Below are 23555 nucleotides of genomic sequence, written 5' to 3'. Positions count from 1 at the left end.
AAGTTCAAGGCTTCGAAATTGAATACCGAAAATTTTAAATCACACAAATGAATTTACCAGGATCATTTATAACGAATAGATCAGTAACAAAAATAAGGCATGGTCTCAAAATTTATATTAATGACGTTCCAGATTCACTCAAGAAGCTAATAAAGATTATTTTAGAAAGCAGACTTAATATAAACCACAAATTATTATTTACGATATCAAATGTTGTAAAATTGATGACTACACACAGTGGCGGATCCAGACCAGGTTCCAAGGGTTCTGGAACACTGTCAAATTTTCCAAAGACTCATAATACAAGTTGAAACTCCTTTTAGAACCATAGAGTTAAGAGCTATGATCCTCTGCTTAGCAAGAAATCGAAACCTTTCTTTTAGAATTCATCATGACAATTCCTGGTTTGGTTTACATTGGTTTACAGACATGTTTTTCTTACTTTAAAAGATATTATCTTGTTAAAATTAAACTTCACAACTGTGAATCTTATCAAAAAGCGAAAATGGGCGTCGCCCAATTTTGGACGAAAGTCAAGGGCATTGCCAAAAAAATATGGGACCACGCCCATGTAGGAACCCACTCAAATCTTTGTCTAGATCCGCCACTGATTACACAATAGATATAGATAAAGGACAGGTAATACGTATCAAACTAAACAAGAATTGGTAGTTTGGTCAAACATGATATTTATCAAGCAGACATTTTGTATTGTATTGATCCTCGTCAGTCTCAAGTCTTGCTAATTTCACATTCCATGGCTCACTTGAATAGCTTTTTTGACCAAAAGCAATTTTTGTCTGTTGATGCTTTGATCTGAGCCAATGATAAGAATTATGCTTTCCATAATGACTTTATTCTTGTAACAGGCGGCCTCCTTCCCCTATTGATCAATCCTGCTTCCTGCAGAGAGGTTTTAAACCGTTACTAGCACACTATTCGCTAAAGAATTAATTGCCAGCTGCTGAACATTCCCGCATTAATGTTGGATTGCATTTCATGAGTAAACCTTCTTTCAATGGCGGTGACTAGCTGGGAAGTTCAGGCTCGCTTCAGGCAGTTGAAGATTGTCACAGTGTAATCATACCAGAATTGAAGTAGCGAATCATTGTCACATGAAACTGCAGCATCTCGTATCTTCCTTTTGAACATATCCAGCACTCTATTACAATGGTAACAGGGCTGCAGCGCTTGGCTACTGCTGGCATGCCCTCAAATTATAATTGTTCTCTAAAGCTGTAGTTTTAACTTGTTCCATTGCTGTTTGTCACTTGAGCACGGGAGTGAACAATTTACATTTGGTATTTTCTCATACTAATTGCATTGCTAAACTTTTTTGCCCAAAGGTACCAAAGAAAACTGTCCTTTCCCAGGCATATGTTTCTGAATCTCTGTTGCCCACAAAATAGCCTTCTGTTTTTCCTTAAAAATTAGCTCCATTCTAGCATCTGGGGTTTTGCTACGAAAAGATATCTCTAAGGTCCAGAAAAAAACATCGTCCACTATTTCTGAATGTGGCCGTCTTAACACTCTCACAGAAAGAACATCTCCCAGAGCTATTTCAATTGTTCTGGTCCACATTGACTTCAACCAGATGACTTTTTCTGACAAAATCACTACGTCGCCATCAATAACTTCCAGTGGATTTTGCATTATACAGGGAATGTTCCTTGCCATTAAAACAACTTCGTGTGATTGAAAGCGCTGCCAGACAGCTCCCTGCACAGTTGAGCATCCACAACCCATTTGACATATATCTTTATACGTTGCAATTAAAATTCTTCTTAGACAATTTTGTATCATATACAAAGACGATTTGTCTTTTTAGCTTTTCAGTATTGCACACTTTATTTGTTCATCTATACTGTTCTCCGTAATCAGTTTTTCAGCTACTGGCATAAAAGGAAAATTTCATCATTAAATAGAAAAACACCTGTAAAAACATGGATAGAAATCATTGAGTAGAAAAATACCTGTTAAAAATGATGGCCGATCGTATTGAGGTAATAGAATGACGACACTTAACTAAAATTACGTCACAATCTACGAAACAATTTCGTGTAAGTCGCGCGCTGGTGATGCTCTATTTAGTTTAATAAACTCATCAAGAGGCATTCAAAGACGCCAGCGTGTGGTTGTTTACAAAAATAAATAGAAGTACATGCAAGAAGTAATCGACAGGATCACAAAACGTGCTTATTCAATATATTGTACCATCTAGATTATTCTTATAAAAGAACATCATTTTGAATGAAAGCTATAAAAAAACGAAGCATGAAAGCTATAAAAAGCAAAACATTCAAGTTCAAGCTCAAAATTTAGAAGTAAGGCCAGTCGATAAATTAAAGAAAAATCACAAAACCACTCTTGATTAGCAAAATAATTAAAAAAGGGTTCAAGGCAGTCCGACCTTTCAATTATTGGCTAATATGAACAAAGGTATTCCCGCATTAACGGATTACGCTGCTCGCTATGGCTGGCCTAGCTGTGGTAGTGGACGACATTTGAAACTGCGAGGAAAAACCTATCGGGAATGACAAGAAGTTTTATTTTCTAGAATTGAATGATGATAATGAAGCTTCTCCTTTGCTGTAGACATATCTGTCGCAGAAACCAATCAGGGAGCCATATTTTTCTAGTCACAGCTTCACTACAACGGGAACACAGTCAAAGTCGTCTTTGATTGGTTTAAATCGTTTAATTATTGATGAAGCTAAACGGTGCGTGAATTTCACTCCCGTGAAATTAAAATTAATCACACTAGGGGACAGACTGCCTTTAATGATTCTGAATTCGTAAGGAGTTAGAGATTCATAAACATTTTTTACACCCTCTACGTGAGATGCCTTCGCCCCTGGTCTGCAGTATGCTGATGCAGCTGCAAAAGATCTGGGGTATGCTGCTGGAAAAGAGCTGGGACATTGAGCTGCAAAAGACTTGGGGTATGCCACTGCAAAAGAGCTGGGACATTGAGCTGCAAAGGACCTGGGGTATGCCACTGCAAAAGTGCTGGGACATTGAGCTGCAAAGGACCTGGGGTATGCAGCTGCAAAAGAGCTGGGACATTGAGCTGCAAAGGTCCTGGGGTTTGCAGCTGCAAAAGAGCTGGGACATTGAGCTGCAAAGGACCTGGGATATGCAGCTGCAAAAGAGCTGAGACATTGAGCTGCAAAGGACCTGGGGTATGCCACTGCAAAAGTGCTGGGACATTGAGCTGCAAAAGACTTGGGGTATGCCACTGCAAAAGAGCTGGGACATTGAGCTGCAAAGGACCTGGGGTATGCCACTGCAAAAGTGCTGGGACATTGAGCTGCAAAGGACCTGGGGTATGCAGCTGCAAAAGAGCTGGGACATTGAGCTGCAAAGGACCTGGGGTATGCCACTGCAGAAGAGCTGGGACATTGAGCTGCAAAGGACCTGGGGTATGCAGCTGCAAAAGAGCTGGGACATTGAGCTGCAAAGGACCTGGGGTATGCCACTGCAGAAGAGCTGGGACATTGAGCTGCAAAGGACCTGAGGTATGCCACTGCAAAAGAGCTGGGACATTGAGCTGCAAAGGACCTGGGGTATGCAGCTGCAAAAGAGCTGGGACATTGAGCTGCAAAGGACCTGGGGTATGCCACTGCAAAAGTGCTGGGACATTGAGCTGCAAAGGACCTGGCGTTTGCAGCTGCAAAAGTGCTGGGACATTGAGCTGCAAAGGACCTGGGGTATGCAGCTGCAAAAGAGCTGGGACATTGAGCTGCAAAGGACCTGGGGTATGCCACTGCAAAAGTGCTGGGACATTGAGCTGCAAAGGACCTGGGGTATGCCACTGCAAAAGTGCTGGGACATTGAGCTGCAAAAGACTTGGGGTATGCCACTGCAAAAGAGCTGGGACATTGAGCTGCAAAGGACCTGGGGTATGCAGCTGCAAAAGAGCTGGGACATTGAGCTGCAAAGGACCTGGGGTATGCCGCTGCAAAAGTGCTGGGACATTGAGCTGCAAAGGTCCTGGGGTTTGCAGCTGCAAAAGAGCTGGGACATTGAGCTGCAAAGGACCTGGGGTATGCAGCTGCAAAAGACCTGAGACATTGAGCTGCAAAGGACCTGGGGTATGCCACTGCAAAAGAGCTGGGACATTGAGCTGCAAAGGACCTGGGGTATGCAGCTGCAAAAGAGCTGGGACATTGAGCTGCAAAGGTCCTGGGGTATGCCACTGCAAAAGAGCTGGGGGTATGCAGCTGCAAAAGAGCTTGGTTATGCCACTGCAAAAGAGCTGGGACATTGAGCTGCAAAGGACCTGGGGTATGCCACTGCAAAAGTGCTGGGACATTGAGCTGCAAAGGACCTGGGGTATGCAGCTGCAAAAGAGCTGGGGGGAAAGCAGCTGCAAAAGAGCCAGGGTTATGCAGATGCAAGTGTTCCGGGGGTATGCAGCTGCAAGAGCTTGGATATGCAGCTGGAAAATGACCGGGGTATGCAGCTTCAAAATAACAGATCTTGCTGCAAGAGACCTTGGGTTTCCCGCTGCAATAGAGCTGGGGTATGCAGCTGCGAAATACGTGGGGATGTCGCTACTAAAGAGCTGCGGTATGCTGATGCAACAGACCTAAAAAGCTGCAAAAGACCTGGAGTATGCTGCTGCAAAAGATCAGGTGTATGCAGCTGCAAAAAAGCTGGTGTAAGCTGTTGCAAATGAGCTAGGATATGCAGCTATAAAGAGCTCTCATTTGTTGCTGCAAGAGACATGGGGTTTGCAGCTGTAATGGAGCTGGGATATGCAGCTGCAAAAGAGCCGACAGCTTTAAAAAGAGGAAGGTTCTTACTTAAGAGCACCTTAAATATGCAGCTTATGATTTGGCTTATTCCGTTCTGTTCATTAAGATTCAATGCAATGATTGGAGTCCAAGACAACCAATATGAATTGCAAATTATGTTTAGTAAAAGACGTGTTTACCACTGCAATTTGAAAATCGCTGTTCATGGACACTGCAGGCAGGGCAGTAACCAATTGCGTATACAGAAAATTTAGAAACAGAAACAAAGACGACATTTTTTACACAGTTAAGTCTGATAAATCCCAAGCATAAAAAACAGGCGTTAAAATGCATGATTGGTCAGGCAAAGTTAAAATTGAAATAAAATCAAATTCTGAAAGATACAAAAGAATACAATAAAAGCAACCCTAAACAGATAAATTAGGCCATATACTCATTTCTACATCTTCGTGCAAAATATGCTACGTAAATATTTGATAAGAGCAGGAAAAATATTTAGAAATATCTACATGCTATTCAAATTTGAGAGCAACTGTCTTTAAATAGATAGCAAATGCATTTGGCATTCATTTTTGTGAAACGCCAAGTCTCACATCCGGAATGGACTTTTGAAGCAGCGTGATAAATATGAGGTCTGTCTGCAGCGCTAATAGGTCATGATATTATCTGCAAAAAAAGAATGTTGTTGAAGGGGAGTGCAGAAACACAGTATATTTAACACTGAAAATAGATTCCTACATTACGAAAAGACGATAATCATATCCTTTTCAACATAAAGCCAGCATATCAGCCAAGGAAAAATTCGGAAAGGGGATATTCCATTTCAAGTTTACCCAGCTTGTAAAGTGGCCTTCGATGATTTTTCTAATAATCTGCACGGGTGTAGGGCTCTATAAATATCAGGGTTCAAACGGAAAATATCAGGGTTCTAGGTCAACTCGTTTCCGAGTTATGACGAGGCGGCAAAAATCGCAAAATTTCCAAAATTGGGGACATTCGGACCACACCCAGATTTTATTAGCTGCTGTTATGTAGCACCTAAAACAAAGATTTTGGTATCAAATGAATGCCCTTGTAATTCTGAATCTGACTAAAACAACACAAAAATTCTGTTTCTCAAGTTTACTTACACAAACAGTGCACCAAGATTTCAAATGTTGATCACAGCCAGAGGAAAGTTTTGATTTTGGTGAATTTTTTTCAAATAATCCTTGACATTTTGCTCTCAAATTCTCACTCTTAGCATATACTGTTTGATGCAGGAAAGCTTTTGATTGGTTAAGTGATTTTAATCAAGTAGGCACTAGAATGATATTTGGCAATTAAATGACGCAGGAAATGACGTCATTATTTGATTAATATATCAGCATCTCATGGCTACAATGCCTGCCAACACCCACCAATTTACGCTGCATTTGATATCTTTCATTCCTTTCCCGAAAAAAAATTGCTACTTCCGCCCCTCCCCCCTAAAACAATGTTGATGATTTAGAGAAATATCATAAAAGAAGCGCAAAAGAAAGTGCTTCCTAAAATCCTAACCCGTTTGATAGTAAACCAGCATTGTTCCGTGGGGGAGAGGGGGGATGATTGGTTTTGACATTGGAAATTTATGTCAGTGTTCCAAGACTTTTGGCAAGCATTGTACCAACGAAAAAATCCTACAGGGCTGTACCTGCAGCTTATCTGAAAACAGAGAAACAAAAAGCTTCCTATAGGTTGTTACCTTTGCCTTTATGTCATCTCCTCAAGCATGAAAAAAAGGTGTACTTCTTTTTGGTTTCAATTTAGAGGGGATTTGTGTATGAATTTGTTGTTGATAATTCTTAGAACACTGGAAGTGGCATTTGCGGCGAAAACATGGCAAGCATATGTCCATGCTGTCTACAAACGAGTTCAAAAAGTTCAAAAAACAGTTGTACAAACAACTGACCTGCTTTACAGTCTCTTTGATAAATGATTTTCTTTCAGTGAGATCTTGGCCTGGGAATCTGTCGAAAACCTAGAGACAAAAACAAGTTGTTAGTTTGCGATATTGCGAGTACAGTTTGCACGAATAATATTCGTCTCATTGTCTGACATAAACATTAAAGGCTTTTGTGAAACCGGCATGCTTTGCGATTATAATTCCAAATTGAGCCTAACATACAGTGCATGAAAATGCAAAACACCGTCAATTTCTTACTGCCAACTGCCGCAAAGCATGCTGATTGAAAAATTGGTAGCAGGCTTGTCTATTCTGGTCACTGTCATATTAAGACTTCTGCCCCCTGCCTATCTTATATTTCCCTCCCCTAATAATTTTTGCTGACCCTACAGACCTGGTGGTGATGTCTACATCTTGTTCCTATTTGAGATGTCTTTTTCTTAGTTGACTTAGTTTGTCAGTCATGTTTGCAAGGCATGTATTGTGCTTATTTCACCATCCTTTAACACCCAAAAAGAATTAATAGATGCTCTTTTTCAATTAGCAGCCCAGTCACACCTTTCTTTCTAGGTACTGAATAGAGCACCGAAGTGATGACGTCACAAAACCTTTTTAAGAATGTTTCAATTTTGTCCATACAAACCAATGCATTGTAAAATACTTTGAAATGTGCCAAATCAGTTGGATGTGCAACAAATTGACTGAGGTATGGCTACATAATCACACAGGCTCTTTCCCCACCAAAGCTCTGTAATTTGGCCTTTGTAACTTTATGAACCAGGCCAGTAATCCGTTAGCAAACTTGAAACCTTTCATTGGCCATATCTCGCTAAGTTTTGAACATATTTAAATGATATTTCATATTGAGAGGTATTTTATGCTGTTCTTTCAGATAATGTGGTCAAAATTAAGGAATTCTAAAAATAGATTTTGATGACGTCACACTTCGGTACTCTCTCACAAGTACTATAACACCGCAAGCAGCTGTTCCCTTTGAAAAAAACATAAAAAGTCGACAGTCAGCTTGGAATATATCAATACCTGCTTGCATATCATCTTCATAGTGACTGTCTCTAAGTCAGCACCATCAAGCAACTCTGTAACCACAGCCTTGAGATCCTCGTCCTAATGGAAAACAAGCGGTTATAATCGCGGCATTCCGACCCCAGTCTGCAAAACTGCTTCCTTCACTGTTGCTTACAAAAGCAAGATGGAAACTTCGTCCAAGAAACTTAAAGCCGACAAAAAACAGCAACATTGCTTCCAGGACAAAAAATACACAAACAGCTTGAAAAATTATTCGCTATTCCTTGATGACTGTTCTATCTTCTCTGGTCGATAGTGACGTCATTAAATGATGGTGAGGCATCAGAAAGTGGCATTCAGATGACGCTTCATCAGAAAATGATGGCATTAAAAAAATCATAGCGTCATTTTCTAGTTTGCAATATTTAATGCAACTTTTGAACTTCACCATTACGCTAAAGCATTAACAATTTTGATTTACCTAAAATAAACATTCATTGTACAATAACAATAAGTGACAAGAATGCGCCATTGAAGTTTGTACTGAGAATTTTCTAGGACCTGGAAGGATGATAATTGGTTTATTCCAGAAAGCAAGAAAAAAAATGGAAAAAATATGTCCGAATAGAATGTTGGAGCTTATGCTGTTGCTTATTCTGAATGCATGGCCATGAGATCTACAAATCTAAGAGCACTATTTGAAAAATAACTTTAGCGTTGCAGTATTGCAAGCGAGCTGCAGGCGCGAATAGGCAAAATGATTAGCGAAGTGTCCTAATAATTTGATAAATTTTGATTAACAATGTCATCGAATGGTTACCGTTGGTTCATCAGTTTTTGTCTTCTTGGCAAGAGGCTCATCATCAGACGAATCCTCTGTTTCTACCTTTTTGGCTGAAATTCAAAAACAATTTTCAAAATAAAGCAAAACATCAACAAAATTTATTGAAAACATTTTAAAGTATAGCTTTGCAAGGTCATAAATCGCCTACATAGGCCACTTTTGTCACTTTGATGTGAGCACAGAACAACTCCAACGAAAGAGGAACAGCTAAGACTTGAAATCAACACAGAGCCTCGAGCATTCACTGGTGTTAAAAAGCAAGTTAAGCTGTCTGCTTTTAAAATTGTACTCTTTGATGCCTGATAGAAGAGGGGTTGGAATGAGCGGGGGGGGGTTGTTTGGAAATTTCCCAGAAACTTAATAGCCAGGGGATGGAGAAAACAATAATTTTTTAAATATCAAACTTTCTTATAGAATACCACAGAAACTGCAATAAAACAGAAGATATCGGATATTTTTTTTAAAAAATTTAATAGCCGGGGGGGGGGGGGGTGGAATGAGAATGTCCTGGGTGGAAAAAAATCAAAAAATTAATTACCGGGGGGGGGGGGGCCACTTCTATTAGGCACCAAAGAGTACATGATATTAACCAACTACTACTGTGATCATGCGTCAATAAACGAACCCTGAGGTCCGCTACAACTTAGCTGACCAATACACCCTAGTTTCTACCTATTTGGGTGATTTACTATATTACCATTTAAGACCCAGCGCAGCGTGCTTCAACTGTACCTTTAAGGCTCTTGGTGACAACACACTTTATAAACCAGGGCTTTCAGGGTACCCTAAGACCAATACAATTTAGTTGTTACCTTTTTTGGGTGATTTACTCTTTTTCGGCTTTTCCTCTTTCTCTTTCCGTTTCTTCGACGGCGTAGGCAGTTTTATCACCGTTGCTTTAGATTTTTTTACCTTCGCTTTGCTTTCTTTCTTTTTAGACTGTTAAAATCAAATTTAAAAAGTTATAAAGCAATGGACAAAAACAAAAGTTAACTGGAAAGAAGTTTATGTCATGTTACCTAAAACGTTCTTTTCAAACTCATTACTATTTTTAAAAACTTCAAGACAAATACGAGCAGAAATATTCAAAATCAAAGAGGAATATGCAGTCATCATTGTTTTCACAAAAATCCCAGAGAATGACAGCAAGGTGGTGAACAGCAAGGTGGCTTTCCTTTCTAGGCCAAGAACCCTATTTGATAGCAAGACAGGCTAATGTCTTCGTCGTTGTGATTGGAACCTGTAAATTGCTGAGAAAGTTACACCAATAATTCTATTTTGCTCTCAAAACTCATGTGTTTCACACCAAAACATTGAGCCTGGTACGCCAAAAAGAAGAGAAGGCAAATGGCTAAATAGAACATCGCAAACAAACGAAAGCCAAAAGAGGACATAAACTCAGAGCATTTAGAATCTAAAACAGAAGATTTTGTTAAGCCCAATCTCCAGTGAGAAAAAGTCTTGCGAAATTTCGCTGCGAAATACTTCACGCGACAAATTCCTTTGAATGCTTTTGTTGACCTCACGACATTGGAATGTAAAGTTTGGAAGCGTGACAAAGGAATACAGAATATGATTGGCTGTTGAAGGATTTCGCAAGCGAAAAGCGAAAAAAGTTAAACTCATTTTAATATTTTTTCGCAGAGAAATTCTTCGCGAGAAATCCCAGCAAAAGATCACTGCGCATGCCTAAGACGTATTTCGCGCGAACTTTTTCGCATTTCGCAGTTTTTTTTCTCACTGGAGATTGGGCTTTACAAGGAGCGTTTAAGCAACAACCCCAAAAAACACCCCGGAACCGAATTACCTTGATTCAGGCACAAATTAATTCACAAAAAATTTAAATAAGACTATAAAAAGTCCAACAGGTTAAGTTATAAAAGCAACAGGTGAAGGAAATATCCTCCAAACGGCTCCAATGAATTGTCCTGCATTCGTTGTTTTATTTCTACAGAGTTATTCCTACATACAAAGTGCCTTTATTAGGCTCCTGTCGATGAGCTGATACGCACAGAAAGCTTGACATCGTGGCCAACAAGGCACTTTATAATTGACAAATAAGTTAGACCTGGGCACCCGTTTCTTTGCCTAGCCTTGCAGCGTTCCCACACTTTATAACTCTTCCCTGTGTGCTTGTTCTGGTGGACACGTGATGAGTAACTAATGCTGATAGCCATTTTCTATTTCAACTTTTGGCCTGTCAAAAATGTTTCTTTGTTAGGCCAATAACTTTACTACAAAAAGCAAAAACACATTACCTTCTCGCTATCCTTCTTCTTGTCCTCCTTCCCCTCTTTTTGGTCTTCTTCTTCTGATTCCTTGTCATCATCTTCTTCATCATCTTCCTCAACTGTCTCTTTCGATTTCTTTTTCTTTGAAGAGTTCTCTTCTGAAGACTCTGATTTTCTCTAAATCAAAATAACAAAAAAGGATGATGATCAAGAACAACTAACCAAATTCCACTAGCCTCAACAACAATCCAATTTAAAACATATTGAAAATCACGACCCGCTATTGTAACACAATGTTTCAATGGCCTACAACATCTTCCTTGCTGCAGAATAAATAGAGCACAGTTTTCTTTTCTGGACAACCATACTGTTCTTCTATTATCTAAAGGTACAGCCTAGTTATTTACAGCTTTTGAGGCAAGCATTGTACCACCTCACCCATCCAAAAGGGTATCCCATTGCAAATTTGTAGTTCTCCTTTGATTTAAAGAAGCTTTTATTAGGGTTCTTCGAAAAGTTGACATCTAGTTTTGGCAACCTCTAAAATTCACTTTCTTAAATGAAGAATCAGTGGCAATTATAGTGAGACAGGCGCAAGATTGGGACGCAACGGCAGACATCTCTCTCCCTTAAATTGACCAACATGGCAGCACCTGAAAACCATTTTGCCTCTGCATATTCTAGTGAATTGAGTTAAATATCAAAAGCTTCCACGTAAAAGAATCGGAATTTCAAAACTCTGAATTCAATTTTGAAGTTCTCAAAACGATGACGAAAAACCAGCTATAAGTATATTTAATGATATAAACCATCATATATTTGATGAAAATCACAAAGATCATATGATTCAACGAGCCCCTAGGTACGAAGTCAGTCACAAGTGTTTACGTATAGAGACAACTTAAAAGTTATCTCTATAAGTAAACATTATCTAAACCATTTCAGCACAGATCTAGTTTATTTTGAGCAGTTAGTTAACGTAAAAAATCACCTTTTTTGTTTTCTTCTGTTTTTGCTTATTGTCTAAAAAACAAACATAAAATGTTTCAAAAGTTAAGCAAATTAAATCGCCATTCAGCTGTAAATGTGGATGGATTTCGCACTATACATTCTGTGCAAGCTTTCAAGGAAAGATATAGCTAGGAGCATTCAAAATTTTCTTGTCGAAAACCACCCAGCTCTAAACAACATAGAAAGATTAAGATTGCAGCCAGAAGTTTAAGGTATCTTCATGGACATAGCAGTGAAATTTGTCTCGTGTTTACAAGAAAGTAAACAATTCGTAGTCAATTCTTAATGACAAAAAACAGAATTACCTTTGACTGGAACTTTCTGAAAGAAAAAAAGAAAATTTGACTATTGCTATTTGTATATGCATTACAATCACCAAACCCAATTCTACATACATCAAAATATGTTTTTAATGCACGTCAAAATAATCTACTTGTAAAATTATATAATTAGCCAGGATCTTAGCTGGATCATAAATTATAAAAATTACGCTCTGACTTGAAAGGAAAATGGCATGTGGGATTCTTCAACCAAAAAGTTATAAGCCCCCCTTGTTTAAAAACTGATGGATAATAACTGCAGCTGTGAGTTTTGAGCAAAGATAGATGAACTGATCAATAAAAGTATAGAGAACTATCGATTGACGGACACCCAAACATTGTCTCTGGATACAAAAGTGATTGCTTTATCAAAGGAGAGGACACTATTTTAAGCCTAAAAACAAATTCCAGAAATCTTGTTTTGACATGTTACTAATCTCTTTTAAGACAATGGAAGACAATACAAAGAACATTGCTGCTTGGAATGCAAAAAGCATCAAGCCCATATGTGACGTCACACACGGTTGTTGGCATTTTGAAAAAGTCTAATATTAACTAATGTGTGTGGCGATGACGTATTGTGAAGAGTGCCTCTACAAACCCTTAAATGGCTAAAGGCAATGCATTCTTAAGTATCTAGCAGAGACCACAACATAACATCACAGTGGAACAGGAAACTTTGATATTTTCGAGCAGCAATTATGATGAAAGAGAAAAAGAAAATTAAAAACAGCCAACCTTATTTGTTTGAAAAGGCTCCATCAGAAATTCAAGAACTTTCCTTTTAAGATCATCCTGTAAATAACAGTTAAAAAAGTTGAATAATAATGCATTGTAATAAATCACTAAAATGCTCAAAGTGTCGCGAAAAATTTGTAGTAGGCTAAAAGCTTCAATGAAACAACTCAATAAAAATCAAACAAAGTTGTATAGTTTGTCTGATTAAATTCATATTTTGATATACATACCCGTTTTCCTTTTAAATCCAGTCCAAAGATTTCACAAAGCCTTTGGAGACCAACAATTGTGAATCTAAATTTAAAGAGTAATGGCAAATCAGAAGCAGGTTTAACGAGTCTTAACATTTACACACACACTAAAGTCAGGTTTAAAAAATGTATTCTAAATTTGAGAGTATACAAAATAAATAAATACCTCCATGGCAAGACTTTTCGCCATTCAGGTTGTTAAATAAAACTAGATATATTTCCAAAAAATTAACCATATACTTTTTGCAGCAAGAAAGAGATTGCAAAAGAAAGAAATTGATTATTCATATTTGCCTTAGCAAAAAGATACTAATTTTCACTCCACATACTTTTCCATTGCCCATTCTAAATCTGCATACTGCTTTGTATCCTGTAATTCAAGCAAATAAAAACAATTTGAATAAAAAAACCAATAAAGTTGATTAAAACAAGTTGATGAAAAAAGCAGATCAACCAAGTTAGGAGCAAACAGGGCATAAAATGATTGTGTTGACCAGGTGATGATTAATTGTTTTATAATAACTTTCATCCCAACATAAGTGACAGGTAACAAGCATTTCCTGTCGGTCATTCCTTATTAAAGGCACTACGGCCTAACTCATTTCAACTGCCATTTTAATTCCCTTTGATTGGACTCTACCATAGACTTTTTGTTTGGTATCCAAAAGCAACATAAGACAAATTCAGGCCAGGCCGTTTGTATTTTTTCAGATGAGCTTTTAATTGCTCGCTTATATTTGTTCAAGCAAGCTAAATAAAGAACACAGAGGAAGTACTTTAAATGGTCTCAAAGTAAAAAAATGTGCTAGAAATCGATCCAGGATTATTTGATGTAATTTGTATTCAACTCCGATAGAGGGAAACAAAGCTTTGATATATATTGCATTTATGTCAAAATAATGTCACAATATTTCGAGCTCTAAGCATAAACGTCATCATTGTCTCTGTCAATGAACTTAATGGCTGTCTCAGATTGATCTGAATTTCTAAAGTTGATAGTTTCAATTTTCTCGCTTTTCTCAAGGCATATCGTATATTTTGTTCGATGGCTACCTGTCAATCTCTGACCTTCACAAGTTTGTTGAGTGCTTCTTCAAAAGCTAGATCTCAACAGAACATGGCAAGACATCCTTTTTTCCATCCACACTTAATCATTTCCTTTCACTATCATCAAATTTCCCATGGTTTCATGACGCGTGCTTATTCCATGGTCATTAAAGGTTATGTGTCCAGCTAAAGCAAGCGACTCTACGAGGGTTTTTAGAAACATGTGATTTTTCATGTCATCGCCCCAGCCATTACGGCCGTTCTATTTATCTATCCTGTTGCGAGGTTAGCTTTTCATGTGAGCAGTTTTGCATTGCAAGAATACTGACCAATCGCAAACCGTTATTTTCATGGGTGGCTTGACAAGTTGGGTATACGCAGTCCTTTTATATGGACACAATGCCTTTAAGCAGAAGGGTCAAGACACTGAATGCCCTCTCCACAACCACAACAGAATTTGGTCCCGCAATAGTTGTCGAAGCCCCTTAAATCTTATAACTTGAAAAACCTTGGCAATTGTTGTTGGACAAGAAGATTAAACTTTTCTGCTTAGCAAAAACAACTTCGGATAACCAATCTTGCATAACAATGCTAAGTTTGTTATCTGTTTCAGGAAACCTTTCTTAAAAGCAACTCTTTCACTTCTTTGCAATTTCACCATTCTCTTCTCTCTTGAATTTTGCGACCCGACTGTTCAGGAGTTCCCCGTCTTTCCCAGTGTTTATCTCCACGTCATCTAGCTCAGCGACGAATTGAGTACTTTTTCACAACATTTCTTTTTATCAATAATTCGATTTATATATACTTCTACTATGGCCCTAATACCCCAGTTTCATATAAAGGATTTAAAAGAACTAACTCTGTAAGCTTTGTTTGAAGCTTTCACAGCACAAAAGAAACGATTATCCTCAACTTTCCTAAAAATCGCTTACCAATTTCTTCAACTTTCCTACCAATAATATGCCCGATTTCGTAAGTTTGAAAGCTCTACAAACATTCAGTTTAGCAGAGAAAAATAACAGCTAGTCCAAGGTTGTGAGGGGAGCACCAGCCCAGCTCACCTAAAAACGGCCAGGCATGCTAATTCTCAACATTTTTCTCAATCATAAACATGACACAGAGCCTATCTTTTACTGTAAACAATTGACTGACAAGACAAAATGCCTGTAATAAGTTGACTTGATATATAAGACAGTCACAGACAGAGTTCTTGTTGAGGTACAGACCTTCTCTTTGGTGATCTTATGCTCATATGTAAACAAGAACTGTAACACCTGTTTAATGTTTTGTCGGCGCAATTATTGGTTTTGGAATAAAAAAGCAATAATTGGTGAATACTGTTATATAACAATATCAAAAAGTCGACTTGTTTTTCATCAGTAGCTTTAGGTCTGTGATAAGAGAGGACTTAAAGTACTCTCTTCAAGTGCATTAAACAGAGTTGCAACTTAGAACTGTCCTGTTCTATACACAAAAGTTCTGTTTATATTAACAGGGGTAACAAATAACATCAAGTATATACATGAGTCAAAATCTGAATGGTTCCAGCTTACTGCTTTCATAGAAAAATGAATACCCAAAAAATAGACATTACATTAATAGTTATATGTATATACAATCTTTTAAATTCAAATTCCAATGAATGGAACTCACTTTTTCAAATGGAAAGCCACAAAATGACCTGATGTTTTTCTTTATCATTGATGCCTGTGAAAAGAGAAAAGGACTACACTATACTGTAATCATATAAAGGGCTTATATGTATAAAAAAATATGCATTATGCACTTGATTTGCACTTTTGGATCAAAAGTTGTCTGGTGATTGCGTTAAGCGCTACACTCCAACACAGCTAAACATGCCTCTATTCATCAGGCAATACCGTATTTATTTTATCATTGACGATTATAATTATTACTCTGCTCATGTTGCTGTGGTTTATAATCAAGGTCGGTTTACATTTTATCCAGATCCTGTCAAGCTTTTCTGCTACCTTGAACCTCAGGATGATAATGTAGAAGAAGAGGAAGAAATCCTTTTGGACACTATTGATGTCAGATGCTGGACGATATTGTTGTTGATTTAACTTCCAAGGGCTATTTCTGGTTTAAGGACACAATCAGGTTTTTATCAGATTTTGCGCCTGTAAATTCAAACAGAGTATCTCTGCATGGTTTTGTGGGTGCAGCTTAATCTCAAGAGTGGCATACATTTTTTTATGAACCCAATTTCCTAAGGCTTATAAACAAAGGCAGCTTATGAACAAGGATGACATATAATCAAATAAATATGGTTTATGATAAACACTAATTTTTCTTCTCACTTTATTTGAATTTGGCTTTGAAAAGAGCAAACATTTGGAGTCATACTTAAGCTTTTCGTCTGACACTCTTTCGTAAGAGTTTTAAACTTTAGAACATAGATCAAAAACTTTACGTTGGGAAATATATATACCCAGTTGTGGATCAAAATAGGCCAATCAGAAATGCGAGCACATGACTGTTGAGGTTGGTCAATCAGTGCAGCTTGCCTATTATGGATGTTACCAATGGAGTCCTAAGGTGAAAACGATTTCCTTCTGTCTAAACAATAGCGGTTTTCCATGCTTATGTAGATAGATTCCAAAACTGCTAGATGGGCTAGTTGTATTGTGGCTTTACCAAGCAAGATGAGACCCACGCTATGCCAAAACCTTAAATACCCCTAGATTAACGGAATGAAAACGCCACAAAACACACATCTTACCCTAGTTATACAAATCAAATTCACAGGAGGCTGAAAGACTCCCCGCATTGCCCATAAACTAGTAGAGCAGATACAAGAAAAACGCGAGGAAGCGTGGCACAAGAAAACATAACTAAATAGTATTAACAACAATCTCATGCGATTTAGTTAACGCTCAAAAGCCCCTCGTGAAATTAACTCTGATTAAATTTCATTTAATCATAATTTTATTATATCCCCCCATCTTTGGGTAGTGCACCCTACGTAGCCAGAATCACACTGGCATGTAAACTTATAAACAACGGAACTTTTTTGGGTGGTTGGAACACAATCCATTTGAATGGATGGAAGAGCCTTTTTCGTACGGTAAACAATATGTGGTTTGACAGCAAAGAAACAATTTGCAATGGTCTGTTTAATCCGTTTGATCTGTAATGACCTGCCTGATCTATGTTTTGACATTTTATACTCTGAAAAGTGTCAGAACAAAAGCTTAAACATGACTTAAAATGCCTGATTTTTTCAAAGACATTTTTAACTTTTGAACCATGAAAATGAATATTGCTTGTTTATTCAAATTTTTTTAATTGAAACACAATTGAGTAATAACATGGTTTAGATAATGATACATATGTGTTTTCAACAAACCTTTCCTCCTCGCTTGAATAAAAGTTTATGAAGAGGTTTCAGTTCTGATGCCAATGTCCGGTCCAATTCATATCTCACTTTTGAAAGAAAATGTAAAACATTATTCAGAATAATTCAAAAGATGAGTAAAAGAAAAGCTGCATGGCATGAAATATCACAAAAATTTATGTTTGTGGGCATAAAGCCTATAAATTAGAAGATATAATTGGAAATTATGAAATTAAAACACCAAAAAAATAACAATTCAAAAACATGAAGCCTATAAATTAGAATGTATAACTTGAAATTATGAAATTAAATAACAAAATTCCTGTAGATTAAATAACAAAACCAAACTTAAATATGAATAAAATGCATCATACACTACCTATTTCAATGTCACCAAGTTTTATTCCTCTTCCCTAGAAAACAAACAGGAGTTTTATTGAGTCCTTTCAAAAATGCAATGCTGGTAAAACAGTAAAGATGATACATTTCAACAGCTGATAAGTCATGAACCCCTAGAACATAATGTGATTAAATAATGTATACATCGTAAAAACATCTTAGGGATGCACTCTTTTTACGGGCAGCTTATACACAGAGGCAGACACCTGGGGAGGGCAATGGGGGGGGGGGGGTTAGATATCCCCAATATTTTTAAGACAATGACCTTTTGTTCTAAAACAATGGTCAAATCTTACATTATCTTATCTAAACAATAGGTCGCCCCCAATATTTGACAAAGTTTTGCCACTGCTTAAACACAGGGTTTTACAGTACAAAAGTTTAAGGATCAAAACAATGGCCATGATGACAACATCAGTGATTAATGAACATCACAGTGATGATGTCATTGTAGGAGGTCTACCCACAAGCCAAGACCGGGCCACCCAAGCAGACAGTCACTTCTGTTGTCAGCAATTTTGTGTAAAATGCTTTATTTGAATAAAACTTACCTTTGAATAATCAAGTTCTTCCTTTTTTGGTGTTTTTGCTTCATTTTCAAGGGAAAGCCTCTCAACCTTTTTTCTTTCCCTTCTTGTCTCAAGAATTTCTATTGGTTTTTCTAGAAGACCTGACAATGAATGAAAGGAAGTGACATGTTCAATCATTATCAAATAAACATGGAAAATCAATGGTTTTTATAATACAAGAAGCTTCTTTCAAATAATCTTTTCGCGGTAGGAAATATGTTCTGTCCTTTTATACTATGAAGAGTGTCAGACAAAAAGCTATAGAGTAACTCAAAATGCTTGCTTTTTTTCAAAGCAATTTTCACAAGAAACTTTGTAAAACAAACAGAAAGTTCAGTTTGAAGTCAAGATGCATTTATTGAACTGAGAAATTCGGCAGTTTAGAGAGGTAAATGATGGTGACTGAATTTCAAAGATAGCTTTTAGGCCAAGGGTACCCAACATATTTTTTGCATTGGCCATAGACAAAATTTATGATGAATAATTATGTAATCATCAACAATTTTTGTATTGAACAGTAAATGGATTAATAATTACAGCTACATGGAAAATTACATGGCAAGTTACACAGACAGTTACATGAAAAGTGAAATGTTATATTTCTTGTTTGCAGAAAGTTTATTCGCATCACACATTATATTTTTAGTTGACGTGAGAAAAAACTCATGTAGATTTTTCTCTGCATGCTTAGATTGTAGATTTGACTTCTTCTGTTCAGTTCAGTTCAGTTTTATTTTAAATTCCACTGGATACACACACTTGTTGCAAATTAGAAATAATCCAAGCTTAAAAGTATAAACAATGGAAGTTAAATAATATAAACGTAACATAACAGATACAGAATAGAGGGGAAACAAGCTAGTATTGTAAACAGGGAATTATTTAAAGGTGTTCAACTTCTTAATAGAAACATCTGCTTATAATAATGAGAAAGTGTGTCTAACAATTAGAAAGAATACCTAATAATGAATGATAAAAATTTTATCAGCACAACAGGTTTTAATTGCAACCAAATTGGGGTCATGTAACAGATTGTAGCTGGGAGCTTTTGTAGGACATTTTCCATAGACTCCACAACGATAGCCCATGCAATATCACATGCATTAAAGTTAAGTAATTCAAATTATTTTGTTTGTGTGCTCTTGTTATTTCATTATAGATAGAAATTCTCATCTATACTCCAGATGTTTATCATAAGAAATCAAAATGCCAGCTCAAACCACTTTGCGAAATTGGCAGCAGTACAGGTAAGGCCAAGAAGTCAGAACGAATTTGACTACACTTTGGATCATCATTTTATTATTTTCCAAAAAACGTACAGACTCGAGGGGCATGGTTTAAATACAGCATTAAAGGACTAAAATTTAACTATATGCAACTTCATATAGGAACCCTAAGGAACAACAATTGATAAGAAGTTGCAACCAGTCGACTACTATTTTTTTTAAATTTGGCAGCATATAGGCATATTCGATCGAGAGGGGGGCATGTTCGATCGAGGGTAGGGGGGGGGGCTAAATCGAATTATCGTTGTACACAATGGATGAAAGCTTAACAGCAAATAAGGAACCAAAAAATTTTGCAGGTCAAATACTATTGTTCTTCGTGCTAAATATTTTGCGAGTTTCAGCTCATAAATAATAAATGAATTTCTTGGGCAATATCAGCAATGCCTGTGCATTTGCATTTAATTACTAAATGCAGAACTAGACCACGATCAACGAACCAAACCTGTGATTTCATAGCTATCTAGAGCGCCATCATATCTGGGATTAAATTGGAAGAGGTGAAAGAAAATAATAAATACCTAGTTCTTCTTCACTCGACTCCCCTTCATCCTCTTCTTTCTGTTCTTTCTCGGCTTTTTCGACATTGATTGCTGGTTTCTCTTCTTCGGCCATGGTTACCTTAAACATGAGTAGGCCAAGGTGAGAAATCATAATCTAGATTGTGTGATGCTGAACAAAAGCCTTTGAATTAACTCAACTAGAGTATCTTCAATGATCTGATTGCAAAAGTAAAAGAAAATGTAGGGAACAAAGAAAAATCGCCACTTCTACTTACCTTGTTTTCGACTTTCCCGCTCGCCATGAATGTCTTCTCTCCGTCAATTGAGTACTTTAAATCACGTGATCTCTGATCCAGATCTCTTGAATGCGTAAAAGGCGGGAAACTGTCGTCACCGACCGCTTGAAGAAACACGTGCACTGCTCCCCTTCTTTTCCAATGACGCCGGAGAGGGGGCTGTGCACATGAACTCAGCCTTCGTAAATATAACATAAATTCACATCAAGCAACAGTCTCTTCATTTGGATCAGGGCCGTAAATCCCGGGGGGGACTGGACCCCCCCAAAAATCTGGAGCAAAACGATTTTTTGGAGAAATTACCATCATTTTCCTTGAAAGAAATAAATCCCTGGTAGCCGGGTTAGAACCAAACTACGTTTTCTGATTTATTGCAACAAACCTCAGCCACTAAGGTTATTTTTGTAAGCAGAGTGGTTTTTATAATTTTTACAAGATAAAAATTTACCGTTTTCTACCGTTTTTTACCGTTTTCTACTGTTTTCTACCGTTAGTTTTATTGTTGTATTTTATTAAATTTAGTCTGGGGGATGCTTTTGTAACCTTTCTAGAAGGTAAAATTTCAAAAATTTTCTATCGCGTCGGACCCAACCATGGTGGGTCCTCCTACGACAGTAAACTTGATTCTTAGGTCCCAAGGTTCAATTTCTTGGGGCCGTCTCTGAAAAATGTTATTCATTCAATTATCACACACAAGTCAATGTACTAAGGAATATCTGTAAATACCTTCTATAGAGCAGAAAGTCTTGAGAAATCCAAAAATATTGACTTTTGTTTTTAAAGTAATTTGCCCCTGTTTCCACAACACATACCATAAATCCCTTGTGGTGCCATGACCTACTGCATACTTTATATTCCATTCGCGCTGCTGACCCCCCCCAATTCACATGACAGATTTACGGCCCTGATTTGGATATTTTCTCAAGAATTATTTACTCTGGCTAAAAATCTTCTGAAAAATCTCAAGAAATCTTCAAACAATCTAAAAAATCTTCAAGAAGATCTAAGAAAATTTGAAAAATGATAAAATCTTTTTTGGGCTTGCTTTGTGTAATGAATCGAATACAACTGGTGCAAAGCGAAAATATTAAAACAAATCTAGTAAATGACAAATTTGTCTTTTGTCTCGGGGTCTCGTTTTAACTTTTGTCACACAAAGAATTTAGGCTAAATCCATTTTTCTCGTCCAAGATTTAGGTTTCTTTCTTTCTAACGATTTCTAACGAAAGACAAAACTTTCTAACGATCACAACAGTGCAAGTGATAAACAAAGCAATTCAAGTGACGCTGCCTATCTAAGGCCAAGGTTTTCCTAGCAACCTCAGACCTAAAATAGCCCTTGTTATTCCAAATTGGTAAATGCTAGATAAATTGGACAAAATTATCTTCTTCTAAAGTAATGACAATTTAAAAAAAACCCTTTTATCAAATCAATGATGACGTCATAATGACTTTATCAAATTGATGTTATTTGTTACTCATTCAACAAAAAATCAAACTATGAGAAATTGATTGAATTGACACTGTTCATTATAGGAAAGATTAACCGCTTTTGAACGATCAGCATCTCGTTTGAAGGTGTAGATAAAATTCGTTTTTCATTTTCTTTTCAATTCATTTATAAATCTGTTTCTAACAAACTTGTGATTTAAAAATTTATTTCTGTTTAAAAGTCTCTTTTTGAAATATATTTTTCGATTACAAGGTACAGATTTTTGACCACAGACCTGGCTGTCCTAGCCTATCCCCCAATGCATCTAATTCATGCGATGTGACGTCATTTTATCTATTTATATATTTATTTAGTTTATCTATTTACTATTTATTTAAAACATATTTACCCTGGGATACAATTCAGTAAACTAATCAAACTGCTTTCCAATTGTACCAACAACAAAATTAAAATAAACCAAGCTATCAAAGTTGAAAACCTGATTACAATAATAAAACCTGTTTATAATAATTTCATTAAATATAAAGATACTAAATGTGATAAAACACAATGAAGATATAGATGCAGATTAGCTTTTAGATATAGATATAGATTAAAGCTTTTAATTTCGTTTTGAATGATCGAATCGTAAGGACTAATTTCATTTCCGAGTCACGTCTATTCCACGCGTCGGCTCCTCGAAACGCAAATGGTTTTTGGCCATGAGTTTTTCTCACCTTTAGTATACAAAATTACATTTTGTATTGCGTAACACTCTGGTATGAATATCAGACGATTTTTCGAAAACATTTGAAGTAAGCCAGCTACTCATGACTTGGAATAAAACGCCTGCTTTTAGTTAGAGAGAGTTTGAATGTTTTAGCCTAGGCCTTTAAGCAACGTAAGGAAAGGTTGGCAACGCCAAAAGGCATGGTCCACACTTGGCTACTATATTTGACCAATAAGCCCCTTAGGGTCAAGATTAAAATGTTCAACTAAAGTCCCCGGCTCTTATTCGGTCATTTACGATGTTTATAGACATTGAAAAAAGACGCTTCTTGATCAATGCGAAAGATGTATCCTTTGAAGATCATTGCTCTTTTGCTGACTCTAGCAAGAGAGCAAAGACTACTGCTCAATATATGTAGACAGTCAACATTTGAACGAATCGACAATTCATTACTCAGGGCTATTTGGGACAATCACCCGCCTCCATGCAAAAGCTGTATTCCAATATTATAGGAAACGTTTTTCAACATAAAAAGCTATCGGATTGTGGGGAGGGGGTGTTGAATGGGGATGTAAGGCTAGAGGCTCGAACATTTCCCACTGTTTGAGCTGGGTTCCTAGCCTCTTTTCGATAGTACTTTTTCTGTGTTCAAAAATGAGTGTGCGAGAACGAGGCTATTCGGAAAGAGAAATTCCAAATCCAATTGGAAACTCTTTATGCATTCAAGAAGTCCTTGCCAGTTTCAATTACGGCTAGGATTAGCTGTATCAAAGAATTTGGCCAAAATGAAAGTTTTTGCTCTTGTAAATAAGAATTGGTCGACTAGA

At 37.0% G+C, this 23555-nt stretch overlaps 1 protein-coding gene across 3 annotated transcripts; it reads right to left on the bottom strand.

Annotated features, from left to right (window-relative positions):
* Positions 1–5108: 5108 nt before the first annotated feature.
* On the bottom strand, positions 5109–20774 carry LOC148959581 (protein DEK-like). Of its 3 annotated transcripts, none has more exons than XM_089110103.1 (17): positions 20546–20774; positions 20289–20388; positions 18464–18582; positions 17893–17926; positions 17526–17602; positions 15809–15862; positions 13438–13478; positions 13088–13151; positions 12858–12914; positions 12105–12120; positions 11780–11811; positions 10816–10965; positions 9370–9496; positions 8534–8613; positions 7729–7812; positions 6694–6762; positions 5109–5426 (listed from the first exon to the last, which is right to left on the bottom strand). In XM_089110103.1, exons 1-17 carry the CDS (start codon positions 20759–20761, stop codon positions 5415–5417), a joined length of 1332 nt encoding a protein of 443 aa, XP_088966229.1. In that variant the 5' UTR covers positions 20762–20774; the 3' UTR covers positions 5109–5414. The 3 variants fall into 3 exon arrangements, 2 of the variants coding, with proteins under 2 accessions (XP_088966229.1, XP_088966230.1); XM_089110104.1 differs by having other exon boundaries at positions 8534–8607; XR_016144039.1 differs by lacking the exon at positions 5109–5426 and having other exon boundaries at positions 6706–6762; positions 8534–8609; positions 9371–9496.
* Positions 20775–23555: the final 2781 nt, after the last annotated feature.

This window comes from Rhopilema esculentum, chromosome 9 (assembly GCF_057945365.1).
Source record: "Rhopilema esculentum isolate cy_ngs chromosome 9, ASM5794536v1, whole genome shotgun sequence".
Lineage (NCBI taxonomy): Eukaryota > Metazoa > Cnidaria > Scyphozoa > Rhizostomeae > Rhizostomatidae > Rhopilema > Rhopilema esculentum.
The sequence above is the reverse complement of the archived record's forward strand: the minus strand, read 5'-3'. Positions and strand labels throughout refer to the sequence as shown.